This window comes from Python bivittatus, unplaced genomic scaffold (genome assembly GCF_059951505.1).
Source record: "Python bivittatus isolate LINGU-HERP-01145 unplaced genomic scaffold, Pbiv_v1 ctg000020_np1212, whole genome shotgun sequence".
NCBI classification, from domain to species: domain Eukaryota; kingdom Metazoa; phylum Chordata; class Lepidosauria; order Squamata; family Pythonidae; genus Python; species Python bivittatus.
This window is the reverse complement of record NW_028277030.1, coordinates 14,054,349-14,075,132: the sequence shown is the minus strand read 5'-3', so window position 1 is coordinate 14,075,132 and position 20,784 is coordinate 14,054,349. Positions and strand designations below refer to the sequence as shown.

General features: G+C 43.1%; 2 protein-coding genes across 5 annotated transcripts in view; one reads left to right on the top strand and one right to left on the bottom strand.

Annotated features, from left to right (window-relative positions):
- Nucleotides 1-975: 975 nt before the first annotated feature.
- LAMP5 (lysosome associated membrane protein 5) lies at nt 976-15,274 on the top strand. The gene is made up of 6 exons (XM_088150481.1): nt 976-1,138; nt 1,491-1,663; nt 2,463-2,594; nt 3,098-3,203; nt 6,528-6,716; nt 12,944-15,274. The coding sequence occupies exons 1-6, from the start codon at nt 1,072-1,074 to the stop codon at nt 13,120-13,122; spliced, it is 846 nt and encodes a 281-aa protein (XP_088006607.1). The 5' UTR covers nt 976-1,071; the 3' UTR covers nt 13,123-15,274.
- Nucleotides 15,275-17,226: 1,952 nt separating this feature from the next.
- PAK5 (p21 (RAC1) activated kinase 5) overlaps nt 17,227-20,784 on the bottom strand; it is a 121,094-nt gene continuing 117,536 nt past the window's right edge. For 3 of the 4 annotated variants that reach the window (XM_088134600.1, XM_088134602.1, XM_088134593.1), the window contains one exon: nt 17,231-20,100. In XM_088134600.1, the coding sequence (XP_087990726.1) occupies nt 19,945-20,100 (156 nt within the window). In that variant the 3' untranslated portion in view covers nt 17,231-19,944. Of the gene's footprint in view, nt 20,101-20,784 lie in introns of all 4 variants that reach the window. The other variant, XR_015795033.1, reaches the window with a different exon arrangement.

Sequence of the window (20,784 nt, the reverse complement as noted above, 5' to 3'; positions counted from 1 at the left end):
ATGTCTTTGGTACAAAGTTTGAAGACCACAGTCTCCATTTAAATTGACAAACTGCACTGTCTTCTGAGTTTACCTCTTTTATTTCTCTCTAAGCCAAGTATATCTATCTGAATAAGTGGTGTGTATATGAGAGAGAGAGAGAGAGAGAGAGAGAGAGAGAGGGAGAGAGATTTGGAAGGGCACCTTACCCCATTTGGTTTCAGATCCCTGAGTATCTTTTTTTCCCCCTCTACACATTCCCCTTTGTGCAATTTTGTTGATTTTTCAGCTTCTTCCTGTCTCACTAATATAAATTTTCTGCATTATTGGAGAGTTTCATAAGCACGTTATAAGGTTGTGTTTATGGTGCATAACCTCAAAATCTGGCTAAAGATTTATCCCTGTAACATCCACCAATTTTCAGAATGGCAGTAGGCAGGCACTCATTATCACTCAAAACTATCCTGATGTTCTGCAGCCCTAGCAAGCAGCATTTTAACAGGCTTTTTTTTTTTTTTTTTTTGCTGGATAGGAGGAGGGGCACTATCCTAAACAGAATCATGAAGGAGCATTTTAAACTTCGCTATCTTGTGAAATTAATAAAAGAGGCGTCCTCTGGAGGAAGGATGGAGGGAGAAGGATGCGTAGTTGGACTTCTTCAAGACAATTGGAGCTGCATGATGAAGACAACGATCTGGGGGAGTGGATGGGGAAGGACACAACATTGGTAGAGGTTTCAATCCGAAGCAGATGCTTTACCAGGCATCTCTGGCACTGGCCCTTTGAAGTTCAACTTTCTGTTGCGCGAGTTGCAGCAAGTCACGAGCTGTGGGACGGTAGCCCGGACAGCTCCCTCTCCGGAACCAGCTGAAGAACGTGTGAGGACCACGGTGGAGGCTCAGGACCTCGGACAGCTCCCGCCGGCCTGCCACGTACACCCCGCCTCCCCACAACTTACCAGAGCTCCGAAAAGTAACCGAGGCGCATTCGCCTCCGCGCAGCGACGCTGCAGCAGCGGGAGCGGGCGAGGGAAGCCCATCCCAGAGGCTTCCCGTTCCTTGCCTTCTTCCTTACGGGCTCGGCTTGGGAAGCATGGAGCGGAGAAGGTGCGGAAGCCTGGGAGCCATCCCGGGACTCCAGGGGCTGCTTTTGCTTTTCCGTGAGTACAAGCTTTCCCGTCTTCAGCCCCCACCCCGCCGATCGCGAAAATGTTCCACCTATTCGCCTTTGTCAAATCGGTTTGAGGAAAGGGGAGAGGAAAACAGCCAGAAACGTTCGCCTATGTGGCCCGTGTGAAAGAAAAATAGATGAAACTAAATAGCTTCCCCCCTCCACTCCCCACCGCCCCGGGAAAGGCAGATCGCTGGGGTTCGCTGGCGAAATTCCAGATGGTTTAACTTCATGCTCAGAGCAGGCAGAAGCTGCCAGTAGAGAGAAATCTCCCTGTTCAAGCAACGTGGGCAAGCTTAGGTCTGAGTCCTCTTTTCTTCCCCTATTTTTCTTCCCAACAGACGCACTAGCTGGCAGCTTGGCGGAGCAAGAAGCGGAAAACCTTTCGGGGTTATCTCCCAATCCCGAAAAAGCTATTTTTGTAGTTCGGGAAAACGGAACGACCTGCCTCATGGCGGAATTCGCTGCGAAATTAATTGTCCCCTACGAAATTTGGGCCAGCAATTTTGTTGATGTAAGATTCTCTTTTCTCCTAATTTGAATATCGGGTATTAAAAGCGTGAAAAGGATCGATTTCAATATTTGGGGGATATTTGTGAGCTTAGACTTGTGTGCGTGTATGTGTGTGTGTGTGTGTGTGAGAGAGAGAGAGAGAGAGAGAGGGGGGAATAGAATTAATCTTAAATATAATTGCAGCCTTTTTAGAAGCGGCATGTTGCTAAGGTAATGCAACTTCGCTTTCTCCCCCTCCCTGTCACTCACATGGGGGAAATGCTAAAACATCCCCACCCCCATCTACATCGTTTGCAAACTGTTGTCTGTCCTGCCCCCGCTTCCCCAGTTCCCGCTCTCACCGACCCAAATCTTTCCCCGAACAAAAGCTGTTACCTTTCGCTGCAAAAAGGAATTTTTTTGAATCGTGGAAAGTGCATAAAGTTTACTTTAATGCTTTTCTTTTTCATATCGGAGGGGGAAAGGGAATGACAATATATAATTACTCATCTCGATTCCCTGAAGCGCGGAGGTGGGGGGGGAGCGTTGGTCTATTATGGGTAATTATTATTACATCTCGGGCGGTACGGTAAATAAGGCTGCGCTTCTTTCTAACCCGCTGTGGTGGGGAGCTGAAGCTAACCATATTTATGCTCTTTTTATCTATTATATTAGGCAGCGGGAGTGGGGGGGGGGAGGAGAAGGGGGGGACCCCGTACCTTTTCCTTGATGCTCCCGCAGAACCTTTCCTTCTCTTTGTGGAAGTGTTTGGCGTCGGCGCCTAACGCTCCCGTTTGTTGTGTTCGCGCGCGTGCATTCAGATGATCACCGAGCAAGCCTACATCCCGCTTTCCCGCGGAGCCGAGGAGCGAGGGAAATGCGGCAGCAACGAATCCGAGCTCCACATTTCGTGGCTCTACAGAGCTTACACCCTCAGCCTTTATTTTTCCAAGGTATCGAAGGGAAGGCACCGAGGGTCCGCCTCGACTGGCTCGAAGGAGCCCGGACTGGAAAGGCTGCCGGGGATCGCGGGGGGGGAGGGGGGAGGGGGGAGGCAGAATCACCGCGCAGGACCCGCGGAAAGAAAAAAGTGCGGGAATCAGGCGGAGGCTGGAGGGAGGGGAGCCCAGGAACAAAATACTGTCGCGGGAGAGAGAAATAAGATGAGACGCTAGCTTGACGGGGCCTTACTTTTCGACTGTACGAAGTCGCTAAAGGCGCCGAAGAAGGCAGCCGACGGCTGAGGTCAATCTTCTTCCTTCTGCCCCGAGAAATCGGCCGGGAGGGCGGCCGAGCTCAGAAAGCTGCGAGCACGGGCCGACTGTTCGCCAGGCCAGTCCCGGGGGGAGGCGAGGCTTCCCTTGGCCTGCCTCGACCTTTTGTCTTTTCTTGCCCCTCTCTGCCCCCGCCACCCTTCCCTCCTTCTTCTCCCTCCCCGCCTTCCCGGGCTCGGCAGGAGACTCGCAACACAAGTTCTGGCCCCGAGGCCTGGTGGAAAATGAGCCGAGTCCAGTTCTTCTACGACAGCGCCGAGAGCACCTACTTCAAAGGCGCCGTGAGCCGTAAGTGCTGCGCGGCGAAAGCCGGGCCGGGGGGCAGGGGAGTGGGGGCAGCGAGGGGAGGGAGCTGCTCGCGGGGGCGGCCGGCTGGAGAAGCCTCGGGCTCGCTCTAGCCCAAAGACTGGGGCGCGGCGGGCAAAGGAGAGAGCCGCCGAGGCCATCCCGTTCACAGGCGGCCTGGCCTCCTGCTTGCAGCCTCGAAGCCTCTGCCTGCGCTGCTCCAGCGAGAGGGAGCCGGAATAATTGCCAGCCAGCCCCCCCCCCCCGCTTTTTCCCCGTCTCCCTCCAAACTCGCCTGCTCAGTCCTGAGGCCGGTCCCGCCCCCCAGCCCGCACTGCGGATAAAACCGGGCGCCCGCATTTCCCCGACGGCTCCTCCTTCAGCCCAGATCCCGTCCCTGCAAGACTCATCCCTGCGCGAGCCGACTCGGGCCCGGCCTGGGGGCTGTCCCGCCTGCAGCGCCTGCCCGGCCTTTGGGCTCGTCCGAAGCCGCCGGTCGGTTCCAAGAGCCCGCGGATTGCCTTGAGCGGGGAAAAGAAGGGCGTCCCTGCTGTAGGCCAGCCATACCGTACGCTCCCAGGCCCCCCGCAGTTTGGTGCATTTGAACAAACTGAGGTCTGGCCTAGCAAAAAAGCTCCCACACTAGTAGTCGTGCTTAGCTTAAAATGAAGCAGATCGGACTTACTTCCGTTAAACAGTGTCATGCGATTGTCCTTTTGTCATACGAAGATAGAAGCAATCAATTAATTAAAATATTAGGAAATCACTCCATTCTTAAGGGGGGAAAGGACTACCTTTTTCATTTTTTCATGTTTAATCATTGTTAGGCAAATAAATGAAGACTAAATCAGAGTCTAAAAAATCATCCCTGGACAAGGATTATTTAACCAAGGCCAAAAGACTCTTCACCCAAATGATGTAACATTGCTAGTTTAGGGATGGCAACTATAAATTATTTCTTGAGTATTGCAAAACCCCATTTGCAGTGATGGAAGCATTTTGTTTTCTAATCCTGGGCCCGGCACAAACAGTGCAGATGTTGGGTTTAGACAGTTACAGAATGGAGTTTCATGTAATCCCCGAAGGGCAGTTAGAAGAATCATAGAATCACGGGGTTGGACGGGACCTTGGAGAACTTGATTTTATTTTATGGTAGCCTTTACTTGGATTTTGAAGTTGGTATTTAATTTTTTGTTTTTTATTTTGGAAAACTCAAGCAATCCAGCATTGGGAATGATTAGTAGATACTGCACATCTTGAATGCAATTACTGTGCTCTAAAATATGCCCACCTTCTCCCCAGTTGTGTGGCTTCTATTAATGGGCAGTGTTTCTATTGAATTTCTTTGCGTTTCTTTCTTATGGGCATCCTCTTGGTGCTTGTGTTTGTCACGGGGCACCTCTGCAGTGCAGAATGTTCTGGGACGTGATCTTTTTCCTTGTTGCTGCATTGAAGCATGCCCAAGACCCATCCATCTGTATTTTATCTGTTCCTGAACAATTTGGATCATTTAAACCTTTGCCTATTTCTTTCTAAGTATAAATTAGGAGGAAAAGTCTATTTTACATTACAATAACATATAAAAATACTATGGTGCCTTTTCAGAGTGGGTTGAAATGCACCAGCTCTTTCACATATAATCCAATAGTCATTATATGTGAATACATAGTTTAGCCAGGCTGGATATATCTTTTTAAAATCAGGATTATTTAAGCCATTCAGTGTAATTCTATTCTATTCTAAGCCATTCAGTGTAATTTTATTCCAAAATAAATCTTGCTTGAATGAACTGGGTTTACTGTTAGATGAGTGGTTGTACTGTTGCAGTCCAGTTTAACGTAAGTAGAATAAATATTTCTACTCTTTCTGAATTCTAACTTTATTTGTTAAGATTTCTGTGTTTCTTTTCATCATCGTGTAGGTTGTTTATATTTTAAAGATTTACAACCATTTTCAGTTTCAGATGTTTACATTGTGCTTATTTATCCACTCTGTCAATTTTTCCTATAATTTGTGAAGCTGACAGGTTTTGTGAAAGGGTCATTGGACAGCACAGACTTTCACAAGTGTTTCCCCTTCTGATGAATCAGTCTACAATTCCAATCATCCCCACAAGCATATACCTCTGACCGGTTGTGTTTTGTGGGAATTGTGGTCAGCAGTGTCCAGAGATCATCCAATAGGACATGCCATCTGGCTCTTTAAGGTCCAATTCTGCCCCATCAGCAGTGCTTCTGGAGCTGCTTTGCTTCATTCAACCACCCAGGACCAATTTGTGATGTAGCCCTGAGAGGGCTACATGTGACTGTACATGAATGATGGAGTGTGATTCCTGGGAATGCTATCCTCAAACGCGTGGGTTTTGTCAAGATGGATCTAGTCATAAAAAGCTAATAACAGCACTGCGGTAATGCTGAATTTCTATTCAGGACTTGCTATTCCTTGTAGGATCGTCATAGCTGCTGTCATCAGCATAAGCCATTAGGTGTTGAACTGTGAGCATCATTTTAGGATCCTAATGGGAAATAAAGCATCTTTTGCTTATGCATCCAGTGATTGTGATCACATTATGCTGTGTGGTTCTGAATACAAGGACTGGAGGAATGTCATGAAAGCAGAAGTTAATGTTCTATGCTTCTAATTGTGTACAACCAGCATGAATATTTTCTTACATGTATGAGAGAATATGTGCCCATTCATCTGCATATTGTTCAGCTCTCTCTTGCTACTCAGCTCCTTCTAATATCTGTCTATTAGAATTATAGCCTAATTTGTAAGAACACATGTTAAATCTCTAAATATACTAGAAAAGCTATTTCTCTTTCTTCCAAACACAGAACACTGGGAGAGTTCTTAATGTCAATCTGTATCTGATTTGTAACAGTGGACTTTTCTTCATATTTTTATTGACTAAATATATATATAAAAGAATTCACAAAATTATAAAAGAAGAAAAAAAGCAAAAAAGGAGTAAAAACATACACACATACAAAATGTACATTTACCGACAGACAGACATTGTTGATGTTCATTGTCAATATTCAAATTTAACTTTTTGCCCCTTAACAAAGAAAGAGGACTCTTGAGCAATTTGATCAAATTCCTTGTTTTCTTTAGAAATTTTCCAAAGTCTTTTTAATGTTGATGTTCTTGTTAACACTATCACAAATACATATTTTTCCTATTAATTAATATAGAATGTGTAGAAAATACTTATAGAGTAAATTAAAAAGACATATGGTTGGCCATGGCACGCTGAATTAGTCTTTTGGCCTAGGAGAAAAAAGGTATGGTACTCATCCAATGATAACATTTTCCTCTTGACAGCTGGGAAGCACACGGTCACAACGCGTCATCTCTCTGCTTTAGTCACCCCAGCTGGGAAGTCTTATGAATGTCAAGCTCAGCAGACAATCACCTTAAGCTCCAGCGACCACCAAAAATCAGTCATTCTCTTGCTGTCAGAGGTCCGCCTCCAGCCCTTTGACATCAGCTCTGATTTTGTTTTCAGTGAAGGTAAGGGACCTCTGGATGCTAGGCAATTTTTAGGTGCAATTTGGAAGGTTAATGGAGACTCTTGACTGAGGAAGCAGGCTGTTTCTGTGGAAGGTTGGGGTGGATAAAGAGCAGTATTCTGTGATCCTAGATGAAGAGTTTCTTCAGTGGAGAAGGCTCCTTCATTTAATTTATAAAATAAATTGTGTGTCTGGTGCACTCACTGGGACTTTGGGTGTAAGATTTGGGTTTTCGCCAAGGCTTTGCCTGGGAAGAAAGCGTGGGGCAGAAGCCTGTAGCATTTAGGGATGGGGAAAATGGTGACACCTGACAGTCTCACTTGAGTTGGCAGTGAGTGATATGAGTGGACACAGGAAAGATGGCACTGGCTGAAGAACAAACTATTTCCGATGGCATTCCATAATGCCTTCTTTCACCGTTTGTTTTGGGGGGGGGTTGCTTATTGGTAGCTGGAGATTTTATTTCTCAGTAGGTATAATTCATCGGGGGGACGCAGTGGCGCAGCGGCTTAATGACGCTGAAAGTTACCGGCCAGAAATGGTCGACACTTCAGCGGTTCGAGCCCAGCCTTTGCGTAGCAGAGTGAGCTCCTGTTTCCTCCCCCAGTTCCTGTCAACCCAACAGTTTGAAAACTTACGTGAGTAGATAAATGGGTAGTCTCACTCCAGTGGGAGGAAAAATGCTGGCGGCGCCTTGCAAAAGGAGTCGGGAGCAGTTGCTGGCGCTCACCTGAAAAAGGCGCAAAGCAACGGAAACCCCGCCTCCTGCGCTCACCAGCTGGGCTCTGCTCTAGGAAGGAGGGACTGGCAAGCCACTTCCGAAACACCTTGCCTTGAAAACTGCAAAGGACTCGTCCAAAAGCAGTCACTGCAGAGTCGGTAACGACTGAGTGCAGATTAAAATAATAATAATAATAATAATTCATTGCTATTCTGGCAAAAGTTTATGGTCCTGAACTGAAAAGGGACAATGTCAACATGCCTTTCATCATGCTCTTGGTTTCCCTTTCTGTTCTGAATTCTCTCTAAACTTTTCCAAGTTTCTATAAATCATTGTCTTTCTTATATAATGGATACTCTATATATTCCTCTAGCTCAAGCATTTTCTCGCAAACTATGGAGGGTTTATTAAATGTTTGTGTGTGCGTGTAATAATGCATGGATGTCATAGTCCAGTGTGCATAAATAAGGGGCAAATATATGAAATTGTAAGAAAATCCCTGTTGGATTAGGCTAAGTATCCAAATAGTCAAGCATGCTTCTTGCTATTTTAAGTCCAGTGCATGAAGCCAACAATCCTGCCTTTTTTTGACTTCCAACAATAGCTGTCCAGAGATAGTTTCCTTCTGAATAGGGAGATCCTGACCATCTATGAAATAGACATTTTAAGAATGAAGCAGACTTTCTAGTTCTAAAGGGCAGGATAGAATCAATGGGGAGAAATGGTAGGAGTACAGATTTCATTGAAACCCTAGGATCTCTTCAACAGTGGAATACTAAAGGAGATGGGAATTTCCCTTGTTGGAGACATTGCATCAGAGGTTGAACAGCCCTCTCTGAGGTATGCTGCAGCTGTGTTGCAGATGATCTGTTAAGCAGACATAGTAGATCATTGATAGGTGGTAGGTTTCTTCAGAACTATGATTCTACCATGGCTAATAGTAATTAGCCTATCTAATCTTCTGGCAAGGAGTCCATAAATTAATGATATGTTGTGTAGAAAAACATACTGTTTGTATATTCTGAGTCTATTGCATATGTTTTTTAGTAGCTGACCAGAAGTGTTGAGTAGGGTGGGAGAAAATATTTTCTCTCCCATTACATCTGCATTACTACTCGAGATTTATGAATCATTATCATTAGCAAAGTCTAATAAATTTGTTTGGTCTTTCTTCCTTTTTTTTCCCCTGATCTCAAAATTATTTATTTGAGAGGTTTATGAAATTCCACATGTACAATAGCATTACTGGTTGTTTAATTTTTGTAATATTCTCTATATGGATTTTTGCCTTTTTTATTGCTACAATACTAAACACTATCTTGTTGATGGCACTGAAATTCCCATCATAAACCCTTGATTACTTTCATGATTATTCAGATGTCATTAAACTTATTTTTTGTCCCAATGTACACCATTTTACACGTTTGCTATTCTGTGCATTCACAAACAACAGAATGATACAACTGCCTTAAATTAGTCATTTAACTGGGAGTTAGTTGGAACAAGTCAGTTCTTCTAGGCAATCCTCTCTCTACAGTTTGGTTACAAACATTTGAAGGCAAAGTTGAGATCTAAGGAAAGTAAACAGGGACTTAGAAGTGAGCCTAGGGGAGGAATAGGAAAGGGACTAGATCGTAGGAGTAAAGGGGAAGGAAGCTGGTCATGAAAAAAGTGGAAAATCTGGGGCTGGAAAATGCAGATGGCTAGCAACAGGAGGGCAGGTTAAAGTCGTATAATAGAATACTTGGTGTAAGAGCTGATTATCACCCTGGTAAGGAGGCCAGTAACCATTTTGTAAACAGTTTCAGGTTCAGGCCTCCTCCCCCTTGCATCAAAAATGTGTGTGAAGGAGAATCAGAATCTGACTGCTTTGGTTTGCCTAGATCAGTGTTTCTCAACCTTGACAACTCTAAGATGTGTGGACTTCAACTCCCAGGATGGCTGGCTGGAGAATTCTGGGAGTTGAAGTCCACACATCTTAGAGTTGCTGAGGTTGAGAAACACTGGCCTAGATAAAGATTCCTGATATGAAACAAAGTGTACCGGCTGTAATTGCTGGGTTGTTATTATAATCTTTTTTCCAAATTAATCTTGCTAACCTGAGTGTAAAGAAGTTTGTTCCTTGGATTAATTGTTTTCAGTGCTCATTGTTGCTAGAGAGGTCTGAAATTTGGCATCATAATCAATATGATCAAAGGCCTCTCAAGTGGGTTACGCTATAATTGTGCCCCTGGTTAATAGTTAATGTCCTTGCTGATTCCCACCTTAGTCCATTTTCACTCATTGCTCCAGTATACCCATTTTATTTGACATCTTGGCAGTGCTTCAGATTATGGTGGCTGACTGCACTACTGTTGCACCAATGTCTGATAAAGGTTATTTAACAGGAAGACTTGTGACTTCTTTTGTGATTTCTCCTGCTCCTCTTCTTTTTTTAAAAAAAACGGTGGGAATTGCTGTCCTCCTTCTGCTCATATGCTGCTCTCATTTTGCATTCTTGACAGTATTTCAGTTCAACCTTGATTTCATACAATGAATTCTTTTTTGTGTAGTTCTCAGTCTGTAAAATAGGCACATGTGCAACTGTGACTTGAATACTAGACAGACTCCTAATTGAAATTTGCACATATGCTTTCATGTCTCCTGGGCAAATTCTCTATATTGATCCGACTCAAAAGCATTATCATTATAGTTTTGACTCTAACGCAAGAATAAAATCTAAGGCTGTTTTGGGATATGTAATCTCTGGCTACTTTAGCTCACAAATCACATTATTCAGAAAGCTGTATTCTTTTTTCATTTTGTGATCTCAAATCATATTCAGGAATTCAGGAACTGTGTAGCATGCCTTTCTACGTTAACAAAAAAATAGTCTGAAGAAAAGAGTGCATTTTGGAAAGTTTTGAGGAAAGTTTAGTGTGTCCGAGTCAAGTATGCATTTTAAGCAGACAGCTTTTGCAGGGCTGGCTCAAGATGTTTTTGCACCAGAGGTAAAGAACAGCATGATATACTCCTCTCTCATTGCAAGTAGAAAAATGAATTGGATTGCATCTGAATCTTCCATCAAGACTGCAAAGGGCCAGCCTGGTAACTGAAGACAGCAGGTTATTTTAACCAGTGCAGAACAGCCTAGGTGGCACACAGCTTGGTCTTCCTTACTACCAGTTCTTAGCATCTGCTCCTTGAAGCAATTGCCTCATACTGTCTAAGGGTAGGACTGGCCCTGAGCTTTGGCCAAAAGAGCTTGCTACTTCTAAGGTTTCTTGATTGGGCCACAACTCTCCACAAATGCAATTTTGAGAAGAAATGTGTGGTTCTCTTGTTTTAGCAATACCATCAGTGGTGAGTTTGGCTGAGTTCCAAGGCTGGGCTTACCTGTACATCTTAATTTTATTTCTCAAAAGTAAACATGTCAAATGGCCCTAGCCACAGCTTGCTTGCTTGAAGCAGAATCCCTCCAGGCTTTCTCCCAGCTGGCTATTTGAGAACTGCCAACTGAATCAAAGCAGACAATAGGGGAACAAGCAGGTTGCACCAGATCAGATTATAACTCTTATCAAGGCAACGGCCAAGATGAGCATATGGGATCCAGCAGATTAAAAGATAATAGGAAAGAGTAGATTTTGTCAGCAAGCTAGTGAACTGATACTGTTCCACCAAATGGCTTCCTGACCTGAAGGTTTTTAAAACTGGCTTCTTTTCCAAGTGCTCTCCTCATGGTTTTCCTCCAGTCTGTTCTTTTACTCACAAGTTCAACCTTCATTTCTTCTGTGACCATGTCTGGTTATCAAATGGGCCTGTCTTCTCTGCTCCCTACACACCCTAGCACTGGATGGTCATACGGCTCTTATTTATTCATTCATTCATTCATTCATTCATTCATTCATTCATTCATTCATTCATTCATTCATTCATTCATTTGGTATATTTATATAGCCACCCATCTCACAAACCCATGACTCTGGGCAGCATATGACACAACAACAGTTAAAAACTCCATAAGAATCTAAAATGATCAAAAATAAAACAGATCAACAAAATAAACAGATAAAACCCAAGAAAGTGGGAGAACAAATATCACTTAATCTCATACAGCCATCTTGCAGGGCCTCCTTGGGATCCCCAAGGCTGGTGAAAAACCATGTTTTAAAGACCTTCCAGAAGGCTAACAGAGATAGGGCTAACCTCACCTGGGGGGGAGGAGGGGGCACAGCAGAAAAGGCATGCTGCCTGGTCCCACCAGATGGAGATGGGAGCCCTCCTGCCTGACCTGGTGGGACAGGTAGATGTGATCGGGAAGAGGCAGTCTCTCAGATAACCTGGTCCCGTGCATGTAGGGCTTTAAGGGTCAAAACCAGCACTGTGAGTTGCACCCAGAAGCAAACTGGCAATGCAACTTGCGGAATGGAGGTGTGATGTGTGCCTTCCTAGGGACACCTGTAACTGCCCGCGCAGCTGCATTCTACACCAGCTGAAGCTTCTAGATACCCTTTAAGGGCAGCCCCATGAAGAGCATGTTACAATAATTCTTGGAATGAGAGTTATATTTCTGTGCAAGTCAAGGGAGTGAATTCAAGGTACATTCTGGTGCCTCAGAGTTGAAGAATCCGATGGGGTGGGAAGGGGAAATAATAAAATAGGCTGAGCCCTATGAAAGACTGCAGCCATGTGCTTTGCTGAGTTTGGGCATTTGCAAACGATCAGTTCTGTCAAAGAGATGCAGTCCCTTTTATTCCCATATGGACATATTTATTTATACATTGTATTTATATAGCCACCCATCTCACAGATTTGTGACTCTGGGTGGCGCACAATAAAAAAGACAACCGTAAAAACTAACAATGAAAAATTCAATTAAAATACAATCAAAGTTACTAATAAAGGAGTAGCAGAGAGAGTTATTGTTATGGGCATTAATCTTCTCCCATTGCCATCAGAACCACTTTATTGCCAGAGCTGTACTGATACAGCACCAGCAGCAGCAATCACTACTCTGGTGGACTTGGTCATTGGCACATGAGGCAATGACCCATCCTCTCGAGCAATAGGAAAGGACGCGGGTAGGGCAAGGCTTACATTCACCTAATAATTGATCGGAGAACATTGATTCAGGTTGCCTGCTTTGAGTCCCTGATTTGCCCAAACAGTGTGCCTCTCAGGACTTTCAAGGGCATAAGGGGCTTGTGCTACACTAAAATTTTCCTCCTCCTCAGTTTCATGCAGCACAAGTTTAATACAATGGGCTAAATTTCAGCCTAGGTCTGAGGAGATCCAGATTCACCTCCCACATATTGGGGAATCTAAAGACAGTCCATTTTCTTCTATTCAGCTTAATCTACCTCTCAGGATTGTTGCGAGGGTATGTATGATGGTGAGGCATCTGTCTGTTGTCATGAAGTCTTCAGAGGAAAATGAAAGTAATCATTTGTTTTGCAGGAGAAATACTTGCATGCGAAATAACTGTCCTCTCTGTCTCTCTCCATTCTTCCCTTTTGCCTCTGCTGCAGAACATAAATGTCCAGTGGATCAAAGAGAGCAATTAGAAGAAACGCTTCCTCTCATCCTGGGCTTGATCTTGGGATTGGTGATTTTGATAACGCTTGGTGTTTATCACATCCATCTCAAAATGACAGCCAACCAAGTCCAAATTCCACGAGACAGATCTGAGTATAAACATATGGGATAGCTGGCAAAGGAAGTGGCCAGCTGAAACAAAAGCACTTTTTTCCTATAGGTCAGGGGCTCTTATACAATGAAATATACTGTATAATGACAGATGGAGGGGGGAATGGGAGGAGGGATGCAAGGGGAGGGGGGAGGGGAGGGGAGGGGAGGGGATGGAAGAACAGCCATTTCTCAATGCTTAGAACAGGGAAACAACTTCGTCTTCTCTGGAGAACTGACCCAACAGACAATGTTCCTTACATATGCCAAGCATCCTTTCCATTCATGTGGTGAGAGAGGAGATAAGAATGGAAATGTATGTTTTGCTCTGAAAATTTATTTACCTCAATGGTGAAGGGAATTATGACAATAACAAATGAGCATATGGAACCTTCCATTCCCACGTTTGCTAGACTCCCATTCACATCATTTCTGTCGTTTTGCCTGGCTAACTGGGGCTGATGGAACTGGAATACAATCACGTGCTTATTAGTTGTCCATCCACAATGTAAGCTCATAGCTTGGATCAAGGGATCCAGGAACAGAGTTCCAGTTGTGGATATTCATAGCTCATGGAACTGAGGGAAAATTCTGATTTCTCTTTCCCTCAGCTACCTTTAGCAGCGCTTGAAAAATCTGCATGGAATATTATGGGAACTTTGCCCAATAGGGAAGAGCAGACATTCAAGGGAAAAGGGGAACTGACGACAATTCCACTTCTCTTTCCATACCTGGGGGCCTCCATCAGATTTCAGCTTTTCCTCCACTAGCACTCCTTCAGTTTATGGAGTTGCTGTTATCAATCCTATGTTCCCAAAGCTCTAGGAATGGTAGGATTCTCTACTCAATCTCACATATTCCCAAAGGAATAATGCCATTTGTGTAAATTAAACAACTCCATCAGGACTTGCTCATTTGATCTTGTCATCTCATTTCTACTTCAACTCATCTCAATTTGAAATATATTTCAAACAGGACAAAATTAAGATTCTATGGTTTTAAAGCTTGAAGAATTTTATTATTATTATTATTATTTTTTATTATTATTATTATTATTATTATTATTATTTTAATTGCTTATTGAAATGCTTTGGCACCCAAACAAATTTACAACCGTTGCTGCTCAAATCACAAGAGTGTTAAGCTCTGGTGAGAGAAATGCTTATGGGCTGGACACTTTGCATGTACTGTGACTGAAAAATGCCTCCTGCAATGTAATGATTTCATAAGATCACCACCAAGAAATGTTCATCTTACTATGCAGAAACCTTCAGGTGTTATAAATAACTGATGTGTAAATATAGATATGGAAACAAACAAGCAAAAACCAATAAATCCTAAACTGTGTTGCTTAATGTGGAGTATTCTTAATGTGGAGTATTCAAACCAAATATTTTGTTGACACTCTTTTGCAAAGAACAAGAATGAGATGCAATAAAATGCTAGAAGGTTAGGGGAAAAGGGCTCTGCATGAGAGATGCCTCCAGCTAAGTAAAGGATAGAGTTGTTGGAAGATCACAGCCCTGATCATAGTCACTGTTTGGCGGGGATGATGCTTCAGAGAAAGAGGTTCAGTTCCATCTCTGGCTTTCCATCCATCCATTGAATTCAGCATGCCCAGACTAATGTGTGCAGATGTTTATTGCTGGCTCAGGGTGGTTTAACCTTGGGCCAGAGTACTGATAAACACACTGCTATGCCATAAAGTTGTTTGGCTTGGACTTTACAATATATGGGGAATTAGCCAATTGTGGTTTATTCAACAGACCACAGTTAAAATACATCTGGCTTAGTGCAATGTAGGAATCCAGTAGAATGTTCATGGTGCATAAATGACATGCTTAAGGCTGGCTGCATCAGTTCCTTAATGGAAGGCAGATTGCTTCAACCTCTGAAGTTCTGGTTACCCTTTTCCTAGGATTGGTCAAACTTTAGGAAGGAGGGGGCTCCCTCTCTTTTCACTCCTTCCCCTTGGACAGCAAGAATACTCGGTTTCAAGAAAAGGTGGAATCACAGCATGCTGAGCATAAGAACTGGTTACATGAATGGAACTCACAGTTCCAAGACTAACATTCATTTCAGCAATATAATTTAGGGAAGGAAGGAATATGCCCAGTTTGTTGGTCCCTATAAAACAAGAGGGAGTCAGAGTAACCAGAAATCTAGATCTAATGGCTGCCATATCTGGTCAAGGGTCAACTGACAGTGGGTATAGTGGCAAGATGATGATGATGATGATGATGATGATGATGATGATATATGCTTATACTGGTTTTTCTCTCCAAGGACCAAGGATAGAGTACAGAAATGATTTTAAACCATTTTTCATAGAAACAAGCTTTCATAAAACAAGGCAATACAATGTCATCGTCACCATCTTTATATACAACACACACACACACACACACGTCTATCCTGGATGGGGCATTGCTTCATGAAACAGCTTCCAAAGAGTTCTTTCCATGGACCTTCATCAAAGAGAAGCTTTCTTTACAAGCTTTGCAGAAGCCTGGTAAGAGAGTCTTCCTTTTTCACAGACTTTCACTCTGAAAAAAAAGATTTGAACTAGGTCCATGAGTGTGCATTTCTGGCAGGATTTGTAGTTGTAATTGTCAAAGATATTTCATATGTTTTTCTCTTGCCATGATAAAGTTTATTTTCCTCTCTCAAAGGTGGTATCTGAAGTACAGGTAGTCCTCGACTTACAACAATAGGGACCGGAAAATATGTTGTTAAGCGGTATGGTCATAGTGAGGCATCACATGACTGCACCCAATTTTACAACATTTTTGTGGTGGTTTTAAATGAATCACATGGTTAAGTGAATCGTGATCATTAAATGAATCACATGGTGGTTAAGTGAATCATGTGGTTCCCCACTGATTTTGCTTATTGGAAGTTGCCTGGGAAGGTTGCAAATGGCGATCATGTGACCCCAGGACACCGCAATTGTAAATACATGCCAGTTGCCAAGCACCTGAATTTTGATCACAGGGACACTGCAATGGTCATAAGTGCACGAACCAATCGTAAGTCACTTTAGCACTGTTGTAACTTTGAATAGTCGCTAAATGAATAGTTCTAAGTCAAGGACTACCTCTATACTTTCTACCTTGAAGTAGCTCAGAGCAGCATTAAAAGGCCCAGCTCCACCTGTGCTAGGAAAAGAAAATAACCCTATCTGAAATCTTGGAATGCAGCCACCACACAGTAGTGTGGCTCTCCTTGACCCCCTGATTTAAGGCACAAAGCCTTAGAGCTTAGTTGGCTTAGTATTATATGTGAATCTGCCACTGTAGTTTGTAAGTCACCATATCTGGCCTGCAAAGCTTTGAATGACCAGTAGATAGCAGCAAAGTGTTAGGTTTTCTTGTATGCCTTTGCTGCCATCTTGTGGTCATCTTAACTTTTGCATTCCACTTACAGTAGACATAAGCTTAGCATGTGGATGCATAATTTCATGGCTTCAATGCCGTATGCCCCTCTCAATCCGGGCAACAGAAGTCCAGAGCCCTTCTAGATTTGCTAATGAATACATGAAAATAAATTACACTAAATACTTGAGGAACAATTAACTATTTAACATTACATTAAATCAGACTTAGCTGGTTGCCAAGCGGCTATATTGTGATCACATGACTGCAGGGGCATTGTGATGGTCAGACTTTGGGTACCGGTCGTCCGTCACTTTTTAGGACCATCGTAAATTTGAATAGTTGCTAAATTAATGGTCGTTAAGCAAGAACTACCTGTGTGTATATATAAAGATGCTATGGATTCACACCATTTTCTAATGGGAAAGAAATGATAACTGTGTAAGCCCTAAAATGGCTTCCCTCTTGAAACAGGACCCCACCCCCAAAAGGAAACCCCCCATCCTGTCCATTGTACCATGCAGTGCTACTCACGTTTGCATTTTGACCGCACTTCCTTTGCTTCCTCCCATCCAAAGATGACCCCGGCAACCAAAATGTTGTGTAGATGTACTAATGTCTTAATTCTATGTATTTCTAAAGACAGGGCATAGGACCAAATGAACATTCATAGAAAGGTGCTGCATCAGCAATGCAATGTGGGGTTCTAACGTGGATTAAAAAAAAAAAAAAAGCTATATACAGAATGGAAAAAGAGTATATTTCTCATTAACAACTCATTCACAAACCAGCAGCTTCCTGACTTTTGGGTTGGCTTCTCTTTTATTACAATAGGTATCAACCAATTGATTGATGAAATGAAAGCCCGCCACAATGCACAATGCTCTATCCAGAGACATCAGACTTAGGATCAGACAATTTTCTTCAAGTGAAATCAGGTGAAAATAACCCAAAAACAAAAAAGCTAAAACCCAGGTTAGAAAAGACATGGCTTTCATGTTATACATAAGGAATAAATAAATAACCCCCCACTGACTGAAATAATTATGGAGCACTTATAAAGGCAAATCTCTATAGGTCTATGGTAAACATGCAAATCTACCGAACAAGCAACGTAAGATTAATTATAGTTGCCATTGCTGAATTAACATCTCAAAACGGTTTAGACAGCTTTTTCTCCTGTATGGCAAAACACATTAACCAAATTTTACAACACTTTGATTTAAACTCAGAAAACGCCCACTTAGTGGTTGACTTCTAAAGCCTGAATAAAAATAATGAAGACAAACGGGAGGCATTGGAGTTGGCACAGAGTCAAATGAAGCAATATCCATGTTGCTACCTAAGACTAAGCAGAAATCCTTTTGTCCACAGGTGCCTTGAGTGAGTGTCTGTCAGACGTGAAGCTAGAAAAGAAGACGTGGGACTCAAAACTGTGGTGTCGGTTATTTTGTGCGCAACCCCAAGCTTCTGCTTCTCTTTGTGCTGAACTATTGTGGCTGCTAAACTCCAGCTTAGGTAGTCCCAACTTGTGGGCAGTTCATGATGCTAGGCAGTGCGGGTGATGCAACATGATGATGAAAGTCTGCTCTGTGCCATACAGCTTCTTCATTCAGTAGCCTAAACCGGGAAGGATGCGAAGCCTCCAAGGATATGAGAAGCTGGGTCTCAAGGCAGGCCAGCATGACAGGCAGCAGCTCTTTGGAATGTCGCCCTTTAGAGATTCCAGCCCCCCGGGAGATGGATGAACATACCGGCTTTCAGTATGCAATGGCAGCTGTGTTTGCTTCAGTGACCTTGGGTCACAGGGCGTGATGTTAGTCCATCAGGACAAGGGGCAGGAGAGAATCTAGGAGAGGGAAAGAAAGACTAGTAGTCCCAGGCACTCCACTTGGGTGGTGGGATGGCACAATGAAGAGCTGCAGCAACACAGGGCCAACTGCATCATTGCCCATGACAGGCAATGAAGCCACTGCTTGCGGACAGCAGGAATGGGGCTCTTAGTGCTCTGCCCCAGTTCCAGGGTGGGCACCCAGATGCATGATGAATCACGTGGCTGCTCAAAAACACGGGACAATGAAAGGCTATTGGAATTCAGATGTGAGCATAACCACTCAGCTGAAGTCATGCGCAGTAAGCCACCCAATCTAGCACCACACAGACATTGGTCTGCTTTGCAAACTGTTCTCATTTTGGATCTGGCACCATCCAGTGTTGGCTTTGGCTGTGTCCATTGCTGGAATACAAATCCCCATAAGTTTTGATAGGGATAAGATATGGGACAAGTCACTTTGTATAGGCTGCACTAACACAACACACATAACCTTGTTCATGAATGAACCCCTTTTTGAATTTACACAGTATATGGATCCATAATCTAATCAAGTGGGTTGGTGTCACCTAACTAATTCACAAAGAAATTAACAAAGGTTAATGCCAGCAAGCTTAACAAGCATGAATACAACTGCTAGATCTTTCACTGACCTGGTTAAGCATGTTGCGACTGCCTATTAAGTTCAAATCCAATTTGCACGGTCAGAAATGTCATCGTTATTGGTGACCAGCAGAATTTCCTCTTGATCAGCAGATTTCTTCTCTGCTCTTCTTAGCTGATCATATGCTTACCACCACAAAAGAGGTGACACTTTCATCCAATTAATACAGAACTGTGGAACAGCCTTTCCCATAAGCACAATAGATTTTTCCAGGTGCTTATCACTTCAAAATAACACTGGAATCTTGAAACTTTCTGGGGGGAATGGAGTGAGGGATACAGCATTGGCCAGCAATTTGAACATTTGCAAAATGAAGCCATGTTTGCCTGGCACAGATGAATAGTTTTTATCAACCTTCTGAGTTGCACGTGTGTGTGTGTGTGCATGTATGTTTCTTTCTCTTCAAAAGAGATAAAAAAGTAGGAAAGATCTCACTCTAATACTTGCTAAGTAATACCCATCACCTCCACTAGCACTATGACAGCAAAGTACGTAAATTATCAAAAGCAATGTACAGAAAATTACAAATTCATTTCAAAATACATCACACTGCTATAACCGAGATAAAAAGTGCTTCTTGGGTTTTGTTTTTTAAATTCAGAAAAAAAGTGTCTCTTCTGAAGCAGAAGTGCTGTTCTACTTTGATTTGAAATAAAAGTCTGGCCTTCCATTGGGGTAATGGTTCCTCCTGCCTGACCCCAAACCCTTTTGCTCTGACTTAGGCTGAAAAGCCCTAACCGAGCGTGGAAGGTGCTTTCTACCCTGGAGTACTAACGGTCGACATGTCAGATTTCCAAGCCCAGATACATCTTCACTGTGTCTCCTTCACGATGTGCCGAGCCATGTCAGCAGCAGTACATTTATTTCTCACTGGCTGTGCGCACTACTGCTTGCTGCTGATTTGGCAGTTACCACCCAACTTCATTGCTTCGCTTGTTTCCCAGAAAACAAACAAATAAACAAAAGCAGCTGAATTTAGTGGTGCCGGTACTGCCTCATGAGAGGCACTATGCAAGAAGGAGGCCCAGCGAGTTTCAGAAATGGGTGTCTCAGGAGTTCTTGTGCTGTTCCTCTCTGCGAAGGCTCCCTCACCAGCATCAAGTCTAAAAATCCACGGAGAACTGATGAAACCTAGGAAAAGCCAAATGACACTGTGAGGCTACTAAGATCTAAAGCATGCATCAGAAGGTTGTGGCTTGCAGACCAAAGGCAGCTTTCAAAGTTCTTTCGTTTAACCTACGTTCACTTGCTCTCAAACAATCACAGAAACACCATGACAATGATTTACATGGAGAGAAAGACAAAGAGAAATTGAGCTTCAGCTGGCCTCAACTGGAGGCCTACCTGTTTGCCCAAGCTCTGAATTGAATTTATGCTGCAGTATCAATGAGTGTGTTTCTGTTGTGGCTGTGGCTGTTCTTGCTACTTTACAGTTTACTACCTTTTGTGATTTATATTTCTTAGATTTTTCACTTTAACTTCTGAATTTTTGTAAGGTTTGATTATTTAATTGTACCCCACTTGGGGATTTGCTATTAATTTAAAATATACTATGGGGAAAAAAGAAGGGTTATTCATGCACTCATATTTATCAGGGATGATGCAATTTTATGTATAAAAAATTATTTGTCTTCTCTATCAGTAAATGCTAGGACAACTGGGAATATGAGCGAGAACTGTATCTTCTGTTTTGCATGGCTAACACAGAATTGAATGCTACATGGTTCACTTTTTTAGAACATGTTAAGGAAGAGTGATGGCTAAATGGAAGGAGAAATTCAAGTATATAAACTGTTCCTACTTAGAACACTCTAC